The sequence below is a fragment of the Onychomys torridus genome, chromosome 3 (genome assembly GCF_903995425.1).
Source record: "Onychomys torridus chromosome 3, mOncTor1.1, whole genome shotgun sequence".
NCBI lineage: Eukaryota > Metazoa > Chordata > Mammalia > Rodentia > Cricetidae > Onychomys > Onychomys torridus.
In genome coordinates, this window is record NC_050445.1 from 148,084,663 (window position 1) to 148,103,740 (window position 19,078).

A 19,078-nucleotide genomic window follows, 5' to 3' on the forward strand; every position below is an offset into this window, starting at 1 on the left:
CCCAGCTCTTCTCTCCTCAACACCTTCCCACCATGGCTCAACCTTTCCATGGTCAAGTTCACAATACTACTGAAGTCTGGTTCCATAATAGGAAATGATTTATCTTACAGTTTGGAGAGGGCTAACTGTTTTGTATTTGTAGATAGGCTTTTAAAATTCATTTATTTCTTTGATTTTTCCCCTATGGTTCTTTTTCTCCAGAGGTTCAGATCCCCAAAGTCCCTGGAGCTTAGCCCCAACCTTTTCATGCTCTCCATGTCTCCATCTCTCTGTGCAAAGTCTGTTCAGCTAGGAACCAGGGGTCAGGTCCATCCCACTTCCTGTTTTCCTTTTTTCTTCAGAGACCTGGTATTTTTAGAAAGGGGAAACAAACAGGATTGGCTCCAAGTTGAGCTGTGAAATGTGATTTGTCCATGGGGAGCCTTTCCCCTTTCCTGGTAGATTTTTCGTTGTGCCTCCTCCTCCATCCCTGGAGACTCCCTTGGGCCATTGCTTACTTCCTGTTCCTTGCTCCCCACAGCACACCTCTTCTCCTTTCTCCAGCTTTCTTTGTCCTGCTGATCTCTGTCATGGTCCAGACACAGTCTGGTGGCTGCTGTGTTCCACTACAACAGAAAGTTCTCTGCTCAATGGCTCTTCATCCAAGGCCAAGCTTGCTTGGCACCTTCATAGCTAGTTAATAAATATTTAAATGAATGATTGAATACATGAATAAATGACACTTTCTCATACTGCACAAGATCCATCCTATCTTTCATCTACCCAACATCTGTATTAATACAGATTTCATGGACACAGCCTTCCTTTGAGGCACAGCCCGATGAGGTGAGCTGGGAGAGGAGCTCTACAGCAAGTGAATGATAGGATAATTTATAACTATGATGCTTTGACTTCTGAGACATCACTGGCCCTAGAAAATCTTCCCTTCCTAAAAACCTGAGTAGGCAGAGAGACCAAGAGCAAAGAGCTTTAAATCTAACCTGATTGTGTGACCTCATCTGAGCACAGGATAATGTATAATAATATAGTTTATCCCAAGTCCTTTATAATATCCTACTGTTGTACTGGGCTTTTCTCTCTGGGGGAGTGTGATGGCTTTTCTTGGTTGTCAACTTGACTACATGAGAGATTCCTTGATTGATTTGAAGTGGGTGAATCCACTTCTAGTCTGGACCTTTGAGGAGGAAGTCACACATTTATGATCCAGATCTTGAGTAGGAAAGGTACATGTTTTAAATTTGCACCTTTAGTCTGGGCCATACCTGCTAGAAGCCTATAGGGACATGGAAGAAAGCTTTGTTCGTTGACTGCTTGCTCATGCCTTGGCTAGCAAATCTATTCCTTCACTGTCATTAGGGCTTACTTCTTCAGGATTCCAGTGTCTACTGAAGACTAGCTGAGACATCCAGCCTCATGGACTGAGCAACTTCTAGATTCTTGAATTTTCTGTTCATAGCCCACCATTGTTGGATTAGTAGGACCATAGCCTGTAAATGATTCTTACATATCTCCTTTATACATATTCTGTAAGTTCTGCTACTCCTGAGAACTCTGACTAATACAGAGAATTACTTGTAGATTCCAGGGTTGCTGAGGTTGAACTCATGCACCTACCAAAAACTATTGTTTTGGTTTAGAAAAGACCATGTTTGGTGAAACTATTTCTTTTCCTCTGGATCCTAGAAATACCTTCTGAATTTTCAGGGAATTCCACAATAACATGCATGAGATTAGCCTAAGTTTTCCTTCAATTTGTGAGGTCTCTACTCCAATACCAGAGAGTCAGAGGCACTTGACCGCTTGGCAGGTGTCCTGCCCTCCTTGAGAGAGCAGTGACTGCCTTTGCTTCAACAAATCAGCTCCTCCTTAAGTCTCTGTGTCTGAGGAGATGGGTGACTCTGGAATCACGGAATCTAAGGGCACCAGGGTTAGCCAGTTTCTAGAGATATCGAACAAGCCCCTGCTATTCAAGTTTCAGATGCAAACAAACTCATAGAGAGTCCTTACCCCACCTACCTTCCTGATGGGATCTTATGTTCTAACCACCATACAGTTGTCCTACTCACCCCAGAGCCAAGCTCTAGACATCTAAGGACAGTCTCCTATGCCTGTGAGCCTGGGCATACTATTGAACTCAGCTTTTAACCCTCCTTCGTCCTCACCCTTCCTAGCCAATTCTTCCTCATGGGAAGCACTGTGAAGGCTTTTGCCCACACCTCTCTGTTGTTCACACTGCCACCCAAGTGCTGGAGGGGCTTCCCTTGTACACCCTCCCCCATGGCATAGTCAGCTTTTATTTCTTGCAAATTCTGCATAACAAATCATCTTAACACTGGCGGTTGTTTTCTGACCTGGTGGCCTCACTATGTTGAGTAATAATGAAAGTGAGTTAGAGACAGTTATCTCCAGAATTTTCCTTTCGGAAGGTCCATTCATTTAAGGAAGTCAGTAATGAGCCTCTCTTTTTCCATAAGCTGTGAAAATTGGAGAAGTGACATGATGTGGAGAAGGAACACAGAGTGTCACCGTTTCCAGACTTTCCTTAATATGTATCATCACTCTGGAATCTCAAAACATCCTATGGAAACTATTTTATTATCCTCAACAAGCTTTAAATTAACCTTCAGAGACAAAAAAAGGTTCTCCCAAACTGGCCGGTGGTGGCTCACTCCTTTAATCCCAGCACTTGGGAGGCAGAGGCAGGTGGATCTCTGTGAGTTAGAGGCTAGCCTGATCTACAGAGTGATTCTAGGTTAGCTGGGGCTACACAGAGACTCTGTCTCAAACAAAACAAAACAAACAAACAAACAAAATGGTTCTTCCCAAGTCCAGAAAGAAGTCAAATCCAAACTTTCCTGTCATGCTTTGCTCTGCCTGTGTGTAGGCCCCCATCATAGTCTTCCAAATCTTCTGATATCTTCCTACTTCCATGGAGTAACAGCACATTTCATACCTCAAAGAAAGGGTGGGGTTTTACCAGTGAGAGCTAATGAATGAACCCATGGCACAAAACATCTGAGATGTTCCTAAGTATTCCAGCAAGTGTGTAGCCCTGGGGAATGAATATAGTCTTAGCAAATGATAAACCAAAGACAAGGAAGAATCTAGACATGGCAGAAGTCACAGTAGGCCCCCGCTTTAGCCAACAGAAATCTCTTCTTTTGCCAGCTTTGGTTTCACACTTAGAATCCCAGCACTTGGGAGGCAGAGGCAGGAGCGTCTTGAGTTTGAGGCCAGCCAACCGGTTACACAGGGAGGGAACCACAGAGACTTCAAATAAACACACAAACAACCCCAAATCCCTTCTCTCTAAAGGAATTTCATCTTCTGGTCTTGAGACCTGAGAACTACAAAGAACAGGATCAGCATTGACAAGGACATGGAGAATTCCTGGCTGTTTTGAAGAGCCATGAGCTCATAAGGAGTAATTCATTTCAGCACTACAAATCCACAAGCATAAGCAAACAAGATAATATCTGACAAAATTGCTACAAAATGCCATGAACAAGCACAATAAACTGGACTTTGCTAATACCTATGGAGGCTGTGTTGGCTGTCAGCATGTGATGGAGGGTATGTTAGGATAAAAAATGGTAAAATTAACCCATTATTAAACATAATATAATTTGGGGGCTTTACTAAAGCTTGAAGTATTACTATTTTAAGCAAGAAAGAGGGAAAGTTGAGGAAAAGGGAAGAGCGAAAATGATCAAGTGATAAATACACTGGAAATGAAAATGATAAAAGGTTGGATTGTGTGGAAGACTGGACACCATGTAAATGGGCTTAAAAGTAACCAGGAGATAGCCTGAGAGTCTGGCTAAGTAGTATACCACTCACCTCACATGTGCAAGGCCCCAAGTTCAATTCCTAAGGGCACCAAAAAGGGAAAAACATGACACCCTCCCCACGAAGTTGAAGGGGCGTTTAGGTCAGTGATTCTCAGTCTGGGGCTTCTCAATCTCAACCCCACTGAGAGTGTGCAATGACTCTTTCATAGGGGCTGCATATCAGATATCCTGCACATCAGATATTTACATTACAATTCATAACAATAGCAAAATTACAGTTACAAAGTAGCAACAAAAATAATTTTATGGTGGGGGGGTCGCTACAACATGAGGAACGGTATTAAAGGGTCACAGCATTTGGAAGGTTGAGAACCACTGCCTTCCTGGTGTTAGAAATTTTCAGAGTTGCAAGAAAAGACATCCTGAGAGGCTGGGAAACTTCACTCAGCAGGGGATCATTCATCAGAAATAATTCCTGAGTGGAAATGTCAAAATGTCAAAGAAGCATTCTGAGATGATCCTGTTGCGTGCTCCTGTGACTGTGCAGCCCTGGGATGGACCCGGTGACCCCTCAAGCTCCTGGTTTCCGTGTTATTGCAAGAGCTGCTTTCCCAGTCTCTTTTCCAGCCACTGACCACGCCCGGGGCCACGGGGTCAGCCCACAGAAAGGAACAAGCAAGCCTTTCACCCCTTGTCCCTCACTTGGAGCCGCCCTTCTGTTCATCTGTGGTTTTTCAGCTCTTCAGCACTTAGACCCTTTTCTTTAGAGCCAAGGACCTGGAGGGGGCGGGAGGGCTATGACAATGTAGCATCTGTGTGTGGACAGTAACAGCCTGTGGGCAGCGACCCACAGTCAAACTCCCCTGCATCCCGGGTACTGGACCGCACACCTTACTGGCAGTAACCGTGGTTAGTCTCAGCGTGCCCTGGCACCAAATGCCCCCAACTTCTTTCTTTCCCTCACCTTTTACCTAATTGACTCCCTGGTTCCTTTGCCACATTTGTATCAGTCCTCACGCAGGATGGCTGGGGCCCACCACTCATCTCACCCACACAGGGAAAAACACATCAGTGGGTCGTGACCTAAAAGGAAACAGCCCGGGAGGGCGGGGCATGTATTGCTGAGCTGGGCCGCTGGGTTCCCTCCGAAGGCTTTGGCTTGCAGAGAGATGCCACCCTTCTTTTAACAGTGTTGGATTTTATTTATTCCACGGGTTGCTGATTTACACGGGGAGCAGCAATCACTAAATGAGTGTAGCTTTTGACATGCTCTGTTTCTGACGTGTTCAGAAACTTGGAGACATCGTTGAACTTTTGGAGAGAAATAAACCCAAAACATGTTTTTGTTCTTGGCCCCAAGTCAGAGAAGGATATGTGCTTATGAAGGAGGATGAGGTTTCTATCCTCGGATGACCCCCAAAGGAAAAGGAACTACTGTGCGAGCCCAGTGCCGGGTACCAATTAAAATGTCAGTGACCTGCCGGAACAGCCTCTCTCTAGGAATGCTTTTCCTTCACAGAGACGCCCAGTTTCTGAAGCCCCTCTCTCCTCATTATTCACTCACAGCGGGAATCTAGGCTGTGTGAGAGAGGATGGGAAGTTGAAAACAAAAGAGGCAAGAAAGGGAGATGTTCAGACACAAAGGGAGCATGGCTATCCTCCCGCCCCTTGTTAGAACACCAGATGAGATGACCATGTTTACTGCTGCAGAGATTCGAACTGCCCCCTTTTATTCAGCACGGAATAGACACATGCAGAAGTACCAGAGAGCCTCAGAGCTCCTCCTTCCCAGCATCTTCGGCTGCATTGTGATCTCTCTGAAAAACACAATGATGCTGAATTGAGAGAGCAGACTTGATAACTCTTGAAAAACACCTGAAGTCACCTTTACTTTGAACTGCTGAGCTCTTCTGTTGTTGATGCTGTTTTTGTGTTTTTGTTTTGTTTTGTTTTTTGAAGAGGTCTCACTATGCAGCTTGGGCTGGATTTAAAGTTATTATGTACCCCAAGCTGGATTCAGACTGTGGCAGTCTACCCACCTCAGTCTCCAGAGTACCTGGCATAAGCCACACTACACCTCATGCATGAGCTCTTTATATAGGATTTAAGTTATTTCCCATTGATCCTTGAATAGAAAATGGAGAAGTCCCAAGTTTTTGTATACAAATACTTTGCAAATGACTGTCTCTAGCTAAAGGTGTCCTATCTGCTCAAAGTCACCCTGCCCTGAAAGGAAATGCACAGAGAAGAGCAGCTAGAGATGGCTTTCCCTGAAGCCCCACACTCACCAGCAGCACCCTCTTTTGGAATCCATCGCAGAAGTCTCGGACTTTCTCCACTGTAACTTCTGTGATGGGCAGTGTGTCCCACTTGTCATCCACAGTTTCATAAATGGCCAAAGCCGGCAGCTGAGACTCCTTTAGTTTGAAATAGGATATCACCTTTCTGTTTTCCCCTCTGCCACTGTCCACCAGAACAAAGAGGACCTGTAGTTGGGGAGGGGTTAAAGGAAAAGGTCCAGCTGAGAGCCTGGGGACAAAGAGAGGCTAGTGATTTCTGTCACTACACAGACTGAATTCATGGTCTGTATCACATAATTTTAGTCTAAGTTAAAGCCTGGTATGATGGAGCACACTTGAAATTCTGGCACCTGGGAGGCAGAGGTAGGAGGACCAGGAGTTCAAGGCCACATTGCAAGTCAGCAAGTTTGAGACTCGCCTGGGCTGTATAAGAACAACCCCCTTCCAACACATCTTGATTAAATTTAAATGAATTTGAAATATATTTTTGTTGCTTTGGTATTTTATCCCTCTAGTCAAATTTAACTACAAGAATTTTAGCCAGTTGTGGTGGCACATGCCCATAGGATTTGCTGAAGAAAGAGGAAGCAGGAGGATCATGAGTTCAAGACCAGCCTTAGCTACATATTTTTGACTGGGCATGGTGGTGCATGCTGTTAATCCCAGCATTTAGGAGTCAGAGGCAGGCCAATCTCTGTGAGTTTGAGGCCAGACTGGTCTACAAAGCAAATTCTAGGACAGCCAGGGCTGTTACAAAGAGAAACCCTGTCTAGAGAAAACAAACCAAACTAAACCAAACCAAACCAAACCAAACAAAGAAAAAACAACAACAACACCACACACACACACACACACACACACACACACACACACACAATTAAAAAATTGAAATTTGGGGTTGGAGAGATGGCCTAGAGGTTAAGAATTAGGCTTTTAGCATACTAAACCAGGTAGTTCAACCCCGGTAACTCTAGATCCAACACTCTTACAGTCTATCTGGGCATTTTTACACCCCCCCCTGCCCTTTGCTCCCCCCCCCCCCAATTAAAGATAAAGACAATCTTTTTAAAAAGAATTTGGACTTTGGAGACACATTGATGATTCCCCAAGCAACAAAGTACAGCCTAATGATTAAGGCAGAGAATGAGGTTAAGTCTGCATCTGTCTTCCTGGCTGTGTGATTTGCAACTCAGTTTCTTTGAGACTCAGTTTTCTTATTTGTAAAATTTCTGGATGGGGGCAGAGAAGAAAGGAGATGTTACCTTCAGTAATTGTAGTACATAGTAAGAAGCCCTACCACAGTGGCTCCCCAGAGTCAGGGATAGTGCTCTTCCTTGCTGTATGTACACACTTTGAATATAGTAGCTGGTAACAAAACCAAACCCTTGTAATAATATGGGACAGTGAAAGCTCTTTGAAGCACATGGATTGTTTACTTCTGGAATTCACCATTTATTACTTTGAGCCCATGGGTGACTGGATAACTGAAATGTGGAAAATGGGACCACAGATGAGCTGGGGAGGGGGAGGAGAGGATGGGGAGGGAGCTGTTTATTAAGTCAGGTCTACCCAAATTGGAAATCCTTGTGGTCTGCTGAGCAGAGGATTGTCTGTATTCAGGAACACTCAGGGCTCCCCTTGTCAGGGGACCAGTCCTCCCCAAGACAGCTTACGTGATGGGTTTCATTAGAAAGGCTTCTGGTTGACTTCTGCAATGCAGGGGTAGATGAGCATGGCTGTTTCAGAGACACCTGGTTTTTTTTTTTTTTTTTTTTTTTTTTTTTTTTTTTTTTTTTTGTGTGTGTGTGTGTGTGTGTGTGTGTGTGTGTGTGTGTGTGTCCCTATCATATAGCCTGAATTTTACTAGTAGCTGAGGGAAGTCTTGGCATCCAGAGGTCTGCGAAGTTGGGCTGTACAGTCACTCATACACCTAGGGAGGCAAATATTTTGGGAACAATTTGTGGAGGAATAGGGCAATGCAAAATAAAGAAACAGGTACTTAGCGTAGTCACTGGAAATGCGCAGGGGCTGAGGATCAGGTCCTCTCCTCTAAGGGTCCTCCAGTTTGTGCATGAAGGTACTTACTGGTCCATGCATCTACAGCATCCCAGGCATGCACTTAGGAAGCTGAAAAGCCACTCACAAATGATGGCAGCTGTCCTCCCACAGACACTGGCCCTGTCTTCCATGCTATTTTAGGATGCTTGTCCACAGACGCTTCAGGTAGTCTGCCTGTTTTCCCTGCATCTCACTGAGCTAAAGGGCATGTGCAAGGAGAAGTAAAGATTACTAGTCTTGCATTTGGGATCAATAAGACAGAGTTGGCAACTTGCTCTTTTGAAAGGAAGAGGGTATTCACTTAGAAGTTGTGGATATTTGTTGGTTTGTAATCTGTACTTTTGAACAGAATTACTCAAGGACCCCATGGCGTCATCTGGTGGCTATTTATGTTACTGCATCCTTCTAGTTCTCTTCCCTTTCTGCCTATCACCAAAACCCAGTTTCCTCTCCCATTAGCACCTACCGCTATTTCCAGCCTGTGCCCAGAATGGACAGGGTAATGTGAGTTAGAATCAAAGAAGGGAAGTATACAAGAAGGTCTGAGGTAAGAGAACAGGGACTGGGTTAGCTGTGAGGACTGAGAGGGGGTCTCAGCGGAGACAGAGGGAAAGCCTGGACCTTCTTGTTTCCGGCTGTCTGCATTACCCAACAGCCACTATGGAAGATGTCAGTGACCACTTCGCCTTCCTCAGTGTTCAGAGAGGGTGAGAAAGATCAACAAGAGTCTACCTATTTGTTTAAGCACAGCCTGTGAAAAATGTTTCCAGGTCATAAAAAATAGAGTTAGCCTATCTTTTTGGCTAGTCCCATTATGGCATATTCCCATTATCCCACTGCTCAGGAGGCTGAGGCAGGAGGATTGTGGGTTTGAGGGAAGCATGGGCTACATAGAGAGTTGCAGGCCAGCCTGAGTTATGAGATCTTATCTGAAATACATAATAAAAAATGAATTTAATCAGTACATTTGCAATCACTTCCGCCTATTGATGGGGCACTATGGGGACAGCTGAGGCTATCTAGGACAATGGTGAGGTATGATGGAAGCTGACTTCCTGCAGACACTTTCTTTCAAAGTGCCCATAGATGAGGAGACACCGCCACGGGACTCAGAGATCCTGAAGCAGGTCCAAGGAAGACCCGATGTAGAGGGCAGACTGTTTTGAAATGAAGGGGCCTCAGATGACCACATGCAGAACTGCACCCAGGAGGGAGGCAGATCCAGGATCATGGTGCACTTGAGGTAGGCACCAGGTGTTTTGTAGGTACTCATGTGAGGAGTCGTCCCTGCTGTCTGTCCCAGCCTTCAGGGGTTATGATGAGTAAACCAATTCTGACTAGGTGATTTGGCTTCAGCATATTTATACTTACTGTCTCCGCATATGTCAGTGTGAAACAGACAGCCACACAGCTGGAAGGAAGACTGATTACTTGGGTCTTAATATTGCAAAAGAAAGTTCCTTTAATTTCAAATTTTTTCATTTCTCCCACTCCTTACTTCATACCCTTGAAACCATACTATAGTCCTTCTCTCTAACCCCATCTTCCTGTGGTGGTGACCATCCCCGACTCACCTGTCCCTGGAAGAGCTTAGCTGCCTTCTGGAATCTCAGCACACTCTGTTCATACTCTGGGGAAGCCTTGTTCATCATCAGGAGAAGATGAGTCTGAATCATAGTGCTAAATAAGCCAGCTGCAATCTGGAAAATTAAAATGTGTTATAGAAGAAGGATAGGAGGAGGAAGGAGGGGAAAGAGAGTGAGAGAGACAGAGACACAGACAGACAGAGGTATGTCAATGCAATGAACAGAATGATACAAAGGCAAATAACTTGTAAGATACTCTTAAGTTTCACCACCTTAAATGTGATCAAAACACCTTGTATACATGTATAGAATTATCAAATAATGAATAAAAATATTTTTAACAAGTAAAATTAACTGGATGTTGGAGAGATGGCTCATGGGTTAAGAGCATATTAATCCTTCTTGTAGAGGACATTCCAGCACCCATATGGTGGCTGACAACTGTCTGTCACTTCAGTTCCAGAGGATCTGATACCCTCTTCTGGTATCCCCTGGCTCATGCATATATGTGGCGCACATACATTTACTCAAGCGCATACACATATACATAAAATAAATGATTAAATGTCTTTTTAAAAAGTACAATCATTTGGGAGCTGGGGAGACAGCTCAGGGCTTAAGATCCTGTACTATCCTTGCACAGGACCTAAGTTCAACTTCTAACACCCATGCTGGGTGGCTCACAAATGGCTTTAATTCCAGCTTCAGGGGATTTGACACCCTCTTCTGGCTTCTGCAGGCACCTGCATGCATATGGTGCACATACTACCAAAGAGATACACAACATGCACATAGTTAAAAATAATGAAAATACATCTTAAAACTGGGCACAGCCATCTGGTTTTTGGTTCCTGTGTAGATCTTCTGGCCCTCACTAAACATAACCAAACTGAGTAGCTAAGAGGACATTGTGGACTTGATGGAAAATCCAAGATTAGGTCACAAAATATATAACTCTTTGTTATACCTTTTATTCTGGGGGCAGCTAGTCCAGCATGAGGCTGTCAAGGAGCCCTAAGGATGGATTTATATGGTAACAGAAGGCCTAAGGATGGATTTATACAGTGACAAGAGGAACGGGTTGCTGGCCACGTGAGTGAACCTTCTTCCAACTAGCTTCTTCAGCACTGGTGGAGCCTGCAGATGACATCAGCCTGGCAAATGCCTGCAATCTGTCCAGAGACCCAGATGTCCAGAAACATCCAGGCACTCCATGCCTACTGGCTGACCCCAAGGAAGCGTGTGAGCTGGCCACAGAGGGACTGCAGCCAAGGCAAGTGTGGTCAGATGAAGTATTTCCTAAAGGCCTGGTGTTGGACTTCAGTGACAGGTTCAGTTTACATTAGTGACACAGGGTGGTAAGTAATTGATTCTTCTTATAACAGTCTTTGTAGTTAGAGTAACAGATTCATGCTACTTAAGTTCCGAGTGGCATCCACACTTGTAAAGCAGAGAGGATTCTTGGGAAGAGTGGAGAGACAAGAGCTAAGGAGCCATCTCTACAGAAGGAATGGGAGTGTAGAAGTCACTGGTTTAATCTCATCAGACACAGCCCGTTCTGCACAGCAAAGCCACACCGAGTGTGTACATTAAATGTACATGCAGGATCAGGGCATGACTGTGATTTTCTGTCCAGTTTTTCCAGTACAAATGCTTGTAGTACATGGACAAAAAATAGCAGTTGTTGAAGGGACAGCTCTCCAAATGAGAAGGGACTTCTTCTGAGAGGTGAAGTCCTAATAAAAATTAAACATGCTTCTCTAAAGAGGTTCTTTCCTGGCTTTCTCTTGAAGTATCTTGCTGACCCTGATAATTTGAAATTTGAAAAAGACACAAAGCTACTTTGTAAGCTGAGAGCTGGGCTAGGTCTAAGAGCTCAGGAAGATGTGTCCTTGCCCTGCTTGGCTGGCATCTAGGACACTATGACACCAGGGTCATGTGTACAGGAAACACTAGTTCTGAGTTCACATGCGGTTCTGTGGACACAACAGAGACAAGAGTCAACCTCTAGGTAAAGAAAGCTATGATGGTTACTCTTGAGTGTCAACTTGATTGGATTTAGATACACCCAGGAGACACACTTCTGGTCATGTCTGTGAGGGCATTTCCAGAGGGGTTTGAAGAAAGAAGAGCCACCATGAAGATGTGTAGAACAAACCAGGATAGAACAAACCAATGGGCTTCAGTCCTGGATAGAATAAAAAGTAAAACAAGGAGAAAGTGATCTGAGGACCAGTACCCATCGCTCTGCTTCTTGGCTATGGATGCACTGTGACCAGTTCTTTTATATCCTGCCTATATTCCTTCTCATCATGATGGGTTGTGTCCCCTCAAACTATGAGCCAAAACAACCCCCCCCTCCTTAAGTTGCCTTTGTAGCAGCAACAAGAAAGGCAACGAATAAAACCAGCGTTCTTGGTCATAGCTCGAGAAAGGTGATTTAGCGACTGTCTCAGAGCCACTGACCTTCACAGAGCACACTCACATAGCAAGACTCCAGATTCCGAAGTTCTGATCCAGGGACCTTAGCTTTACATTTTGGGCTTTTTTTCTTACAAGTTGTGGTACTGGTTTGTTTATTTCTTTGTTGAGTAGGAAAGGATGAACTGGTCAATCTTAAAGGGTTAGTAAGGATATTAACATAAACAATGTGCCAGGTGTTCAGTGAAGGACAGTTACTAACAGTGTTGAGAACATCTCTGCAGTGGGGGCAGGATCCTCCATGACACAGGAACACAAACGACTGATCATAGGGTCAATGTTTACCAGAGGGTTGTATTCTGTCACCCAGTGGAGGTTGTTCATCTGAATGAAACGGCTCAGCTTGGTGGCATCTAAGTTCTCGATGTCTTCAGCATCCAAATGCAATTTTTCATTATCAACCTGGGGAAAGGAAATAAGACACAATGAAGGGCCGAGAGACCCCTGCAACATCTTTGAGATTGTTGGTAAATGACATTTGACGATGAGGATGGGACAAGCACTGAACACAGCTCCAAACACAGGAAGTAAGTTTCCTACCCTTGGGGACATTTCTCTACTTGTCTCTTAAGGGCTATTTTCATGAAATATAGTTCACTGATATACTGAATTATGCATTTTCCACCAGTGCAGCCGTTCTGAATTCCATTCTCTTAACCTCTGGCTGATTTTTCACTTAGTTACTTTCCATTATCCCTTTTTTTCTTCCTTTGGTTGGGAGTTGCTCAAGCTTTGTTTATCCCTTTAAAGACTGCCGTTATGTGACACATAGCTTTTAAGTTACCAGAATCTAATATTAGTTGGCATTTACATCTCCCTGTTGAATATTATAACATATATTCAAAGATAGAAAACTAAAAAAATTAAAAGATTATCTTAAGCAAATTAAACTTATGAAATAATAAATGTCAAAGTATAGAAATGTACTTTTAAATTAGAATATTTGGGGGGAAAATCACCCAAATCACTGGATATTTTAAAACGTGAAGTACTGGCTGTCAATATAGATCAGTGGTAGAGCACATGCTTGCTTAGTGTGTGTGAGATCCTAGGTTCAATTCCCAGCAGCTAACACACAGAAATGGGGCTGGAGATGGGTAGACCAGTTGGTAGAAGGCTTGCCCAGCTTGCAGGAAGCCCTTGGTCTGATCTCCAGCACTATAGGAAATAGACATGTTGATTCTTGTAACCCCAGCATTCTGGAAGGAGAGGCAGGATGATCAGAGACTCAGGGTACTGGTGCTGCACAGTGAGACTGAAGCCACCCGGTACACATGCATGTGCTAAAACCTAAAACACTCAGTAGGAACATTGAGAAAAAGATGAACGGACAACAGAAAAGTCTCCATGGACCTCGTTCAGCTTTATATTCCCAATATTCTTACCAAGCCATTAAATAAGTAGAAGGCTGTTGTGGTGGTTCATGTCTTTAATCCCAGCACTTAGAAGACCAGGCAGGAGGATTGCCAGGAGTTCAAGGCAGTCTGGGCTACATGGAAAGTTGTGGGCCCTCCTGGGCAATAGAAGAAGACCTTGTCTTAAAGAAACAGAACACACACAGGGGTTAGAGAGTGGTTCAGAGAACTTGCTGCTCTTTCAGAGGGTCTGAATTCAGTTCTCAGTACCCCTGGTTGGGTGACCCTCAACAGTTTATAACTCCAGCTCCAAGTAGATCGGGCACTCTGCTGACTCTGCCAGCATCTGTTCTCATAGGCACATATCCACACACAGACACAGACAAGGACACAGACATAAGGACATATTCACAAAGACAGGCAGACAGACAGACAGACAGACAGACACACACACACACACACACAGGAAAGGAGGAGGGAGGGAAAAGGAGGGGGAGAGAGAGAGAGAGAGAGAGAGAGAGAGAGAGAGAGAGAGAGAGAGCTATTCTCTTGAATCTTCTCTATTGCTTTAGGAAGGGCTTGCCAGCTGGCACAATATGTCACACTTAGGACTTTGCTATTGCAAACACTCAAATCAGCAGCAGCATAATCAAGGCCCTCTAAATACTGAGTATGTCCAAATGCTTGAAGATTATTTTTCTAGGACATAGACGCCTGGCTCCTGTGTGCAGGAGGCCCTGCCCTCCCTCCGGTTTCCAGGCAGTTCCTCAGGTTTCCCAGAATTGGAGAACTGAAGCGCCAAGAACTCCAGGTGGATTTCTGGACTCAGGAAAGCAGAGGAGAGACAAGGGTGTGCAGCAAGGGTAAAGTTCCTTCCCTGGGCAGTGAGAACGCTTCGGTCTACCGCCCCCTCCCTGGTGTGCAGCAGGGATAAAGTTCCTTCCCTGGGCACTGAGAGCTCTTTGGTAAACCGCCCCCTCCCCTGCAGGCACTCAAGTTCTTCCAAGGAAACACACCCGACTATTTCATTATTTCCTAAACTAATAAACTCAGGAGCGTTTGTGTGTAGGGCTCCTGGAGGCAAATCTTGAACAGGAAGTCTGCTTTCCGTCAAGGGGATCATTTGCATAATGCACTGGAGAGAAAGTTCTACCCCAGAACAAGACTTTGGGAACGTTTTTAAAACATCTATTTTGTGAGTGTTTGGAAGGAATTTTATTTAAGATATCCTCCCCAGGAACAGAGTCTCCGAAAGCAGAAAAGAGCCCTCTGGAAGGGCCATGAGCTCAAGCGTTTTGGACACTGTGCATGTAGAGACCTCAGCATGTTCTGTTCGTTGCTATTAGGGTACTTCTTTGCATTCCTGCGAGCTAACAATCATTTCAGAAAATTCATCACAACCCAGTTTATTCATGTTCTCTCTTGTTTTATTTATTTCATGAAGCGGGGAGGCTCGTTATTGGTCTTCTATGTAGCCAAAGATGAATCTGAAGCATCAGACCCTCCCAGCTTCACCTCCCTAGTATTGGAATTCCAGGCATGTACCACCACACCCTGTTCATCTTAGTTTACACTACAGTCATAAAGCAACTTGAGTAGCACCGAGAAAGGATTTGTCCAACAATTCCCTCATGTCTCTGATTTTATATATGTATATATGATATATATGCTCAGATGCCATGTATTTTTGCATATCTGTACACACACACACACACACACACACACACACATATACTTTTGGTTTTTTTGAGACAATGTCTCCTGTAGTCCAGGATGGCTTTAAATTTGCTGTGCAGCCAAAGGTTGACCTTTAATTCTGGTTCCTCCTGTCAGTCTCCTAAGGGGCAGCATTATAGGTGTGCACCACCATGGCCTGCTAAATGCATCCTTCACAAAAGTGTTTTGATAATTTGACATGTTATTTTTCTCATTTACTAGATTATTTTTACACACCCATGTTACAGGGGCCAAGACTGCATTTCTTGTTGGCTACTGAACTTGGTATCATGTAAAAATCTTCCATGTGTTACTGGTTTTGGCAGAACGTAGGGGTCATGGAAAACAACTGGGGGCTTAGTAATGTGGGACAAGGCTAAAGTCTCTGTAGAGAGGCCAGGAGAGGCTATATAGGTAGGGTTCTATTGCTGTGAAGAGATACCATGACCATGTCAACTCCTATAAAGGAAAACATTTAATTAGGGCTGGCTTACAGTTTCAGAGGTTTAGTTCATTTTCATCATGGCAGGAAGCATGGTGGTATGCTGGCAGACATGTGCTGGTGAAGGAGCTGAGAATTCTACTTCTGGATGGGCAGGCAGTAGGAAGAGGATGCTACACGGGGTGTGGGTTGAACATCTGAACCACAAAGTCTGCCCCCAATGACACATTTCCTCCTAGCAGTGCCATTTCCCATGGGCCCATGGGGGCCATTTTTATTCCAATACCACAGAGTCCCTTGGTGGAGATTCAGTCTCAGCTGCAGTGGAGACCCGAGCATATTTGAGATACCAGGACTGTGTGATGACCGCCAAGTACAGTGGTAGATGTGGAGTGGCACCAGTTTGAGCCTCCCAGATGAGATACGCGTGCTGTGACTGACAGAGCCTGAGCGAACTGGAGCTTCTGAAGACCTCTGGAGTCTGGAAGATTCTGAGTCCAAGACACGGACAGTGTGTAACTGATATCGTTGAAGTTTGGTTTTGCTTTGATTTGATTATGGCTGTGCCCCGGTTCCTACCTCTTGGAGTAGGAATATATTTAAGTTTAAAAAAAAATTTTTTTTAAACAAGAGCCCATAGACTTTGGAATATTAGAGGGACTTTGGTTATTTTAAGAGATTTTGAACTTTTAAAGAGACTAAACTCTGGAAGTGTTTGAAATTCTAAAGACCTGGACTTTCAAAGCTCTTTCTGCTTTAGGTTGTGCTATGAATATGAGATTTTGAGGATGAACAAGAACCAAAGGCAACAGTTGAAGAGTGATGCATTTGTGTGTCCAGTTGACAAGGAGTCAGTTGTGCTGGTTAGCTTGTGTCACAAGCTAGAGTCACCTGGAAAGAAGACTCCTTAAGACTGGCCTCCAGGCAAGACTGTTAGGCATTCTCCTGATTAGTGACTGATGGTGGGGGGCCTCGGCCACCATCGATGGGACCCCCCTCAGGCTGGTGGGCTGAGTTACATAAGAAAGCAGGCTGAGCAAGCCATGAAGAACAAGCCAGTGAGTGGCACACCTCCATGGCTTCTGCTTCAGCTCCTGCCTCCAGGTTCCTGCCTTGAGCCTACCCTGATTTCTCTCAGTGCTAGAGGGTAACCTGGCAGATGTAAGAGGAAATAAACCCTTTCCTCCTCAAGTTAGTTTTGGTCCTAATGTTTCATCAGAGCAACAGAAACTCCATGGTTTACAAACACAGCTTTTGCTGGTCCGATAATAATGAGTCAGTGTATTTTTACGTAATTATTATTTCATCGGACCTTTAACTATATTCTTACTGTTGCAAACAAAGTAACTCTAAATTCAGAAAATTTGCTACCAAACTATATAGTATCTAGTTTAAATTCTGAGATATAAGCCTGGGGTTTAATTAATACCAGGGGCTAAGGGAAGTGGTTTGGGATAAAGTTTTTGAAATGTAGACTTCAGAAACATTAAATAAATACAACCCACAATTGACAGAGATTTTCTTTGGGGGCTGAAGAAATGGCTCAGGCATTAAGAACGCTTGGGGCTCTTGCAGAGGACCTGAATTCAGATCTCAGCACCCACTGCAGGTGGTTCATAACTGCCTGTACCCCAATTCTGATGCCCTCTTCTGGCCTCTGCAGCACCCAAAAGAACATACAAATACACACAGATGCACAGACACAGAAAGACATGTGTGTAATTTAAAAGAATCATTAAATTAGTTTTAAAAAGAATTTCCTTGAGTGCTTTAGAGAGCCGTTATAGCACAGTAGGAAGGTGGGGGTGAGCATGGAGTCAAGCAGTACTTGGAAGTTGAGGGTTGGCTCAATCTACTGGAACGTTAGTTTTCTTATTGAAAATTCAGGGATAATATTCTTTCTTTTCTTTTTCTTTTTGATTTTTTTTTTTTTTTTTGAGACAAAGTTTTCTGTGTAACAGCTCTGACTGTCCCAGAACTTAGTTTGTAGACCAGGCTGGCCTTGAACTCACAGAGATCCAACTGCCTGCCTCTGTCCGTAGTGCGGAGACCATCTGCAGTAAGAGAGGTAGATGCTTGGCAACACACGTCTTTACTCAGAGACTTCTGGAAAAATTTCTAGGTTTAATAAAAATACCCAGAGTATTTTCATATTCCCCTCTCTTCTCCTTATGACATGCTTCCTTATGGAGCAACTGCCCCCCCCCCCCTTTTTTTACCTGAGGCTTCTTCAACTTCTGCTGTAACTTCTGGGACCAGCCCACACAAGAGGATAAACGAAAGGATTAGGCACCTGGACCTGGAGATTTTCATTGTTCTCCTGTTCCAACCCTAGATGTTGAGTTTGGGGGTGCCGATCCAGGACAGCCTGATGTAGTGAAATGGCCGTGGGTTATTAGTGCTCTGGGAACTTTACAGCTGGCTCCAGGGGAACCTTCACCTTCTGTGATAAATGGCTCAAAGTGGCAGGGCTTTGGAACACATCCAACCAGAGGAAAGACAGGTTAGTTCATTTAAATAATAAAAATATGCAAGTACCCTGTGCCTCTTATTGATTTTAAGTCGGAGGCTACAAATACAGCTGTGAGTTGATCCAGTGTCTCTCAACTTAGATTGTTGATGGGGGAGGTGAACACAAAAATCAATGATTTAAATATGAAACAGAGAGTGGTGAATATGGAAAATTTCATGGGCTATTGTGAGAGATGAAGAACACTCGAGGCAATGCGGGTTGATGAAAGATAGCTGTCTGCACGGAGCCACAAGCAGAGTCCTGGGTGAACACGATTATGCAGACATCGAAATGTGTGAAGGACATATGCCAAGACAAAATATTATAACTGACAAACGCAACTTAATAGAAGGCAGGATTTATTTTGGTTCCCAGTCAGTCATGGCAAGGAAGGCCATGTCGGTATGAGCGTGAGACAGCTGGTCACAATACATCTCAGTCAGGAAGAAGAGATGGTGTTCAGCTCGAGTTCCTTATTTTATTCAGTCCAGGATCCCAGCATGGAGTGATGCTGTCCATGGGTGGGGTGAGTCTTCCCACCTCAATGGACCCAGTCTAGAAGCTCCCTCACAGACTTGCCTAGAGGCCTTTCCCCTGGGTGGTTCTAGACTCTGTCAAGCTAACAGTCAATATTAACAAGACATCTCATGGGAGGAATTAAAATCCAGATATGAAAACAGAATGTGTGTGAATATTATCCACTGAGAATTATGGAAAGGAATAGGATGATAGATATCGGGGCCATCTTGCAAAAGGCGTTTATGGAATAGACTAAGCTAGCATAGAGGCTTCTTCATTCAGCAGATGTTGAGAGCCCATGGCAGAGTCCCAAGCAGG

General features: G+C 44.3%; 1 protein-coding gene across 1 annotated transcript; it reads right to left on the reverse strand.

Annotated features, from left to right (window-relative positions):
* Window positions 1–5,563: 5,563 nt before the first annotated feature.
* Erp27 (endoplasmic reticulum protein 27) lies at window positions 5,564–18,042 on the reverse strand. The gene is made up of 6 exons (XM_036181991.1): window positions 17,949–18,042; window positions 15,602–15,672; window positions 12,502–12,618; window positions 9,724–9,849; window positions 6,080–6,277; window positions 5,564–5,608 (listed from the first exon to the last, which is right to left on the reverse strand). The coding sequence occupies exons 1-6, from the start codon at window positions 18,040–18,042 to the stop codon at window positions 5,564–5,566; spliced, it is 651 nt and encodes a 216-aa protein (XP_036037884.1).
* Window positions 18,043–19,078: the final 1,036 nt, after the last annotated feature.

What these genes read in the sequence shown, in the direction of transcription:
- Erp27 (XM_036181991.1), bottom strand. Translation starts at nt 18,042, where the DNA reads ATGAAAATCTCCAGGTCCAGGTGCCTAATCCTTTCGTTTATCCTCTTG. An exon ending in AGAAGTTGAAGAAGCCTCAG is followed by an intron (nt 15,673 to 17,948) that starts GTAAAAAAAGGG and finishes GCCTCTCTACAG; the next exon opens with AGACTTTAGCCTTGTCCCAC. An exon ending in TCCAAAAGAGGGTGCTGCTG is followed by an intron (nt 5,609 to 6,079) that starts GTGAGTGTGGGG and finishes TGTGTTTTTCAG; the next exon opens with AGAGATCACAATGCAGCCGA.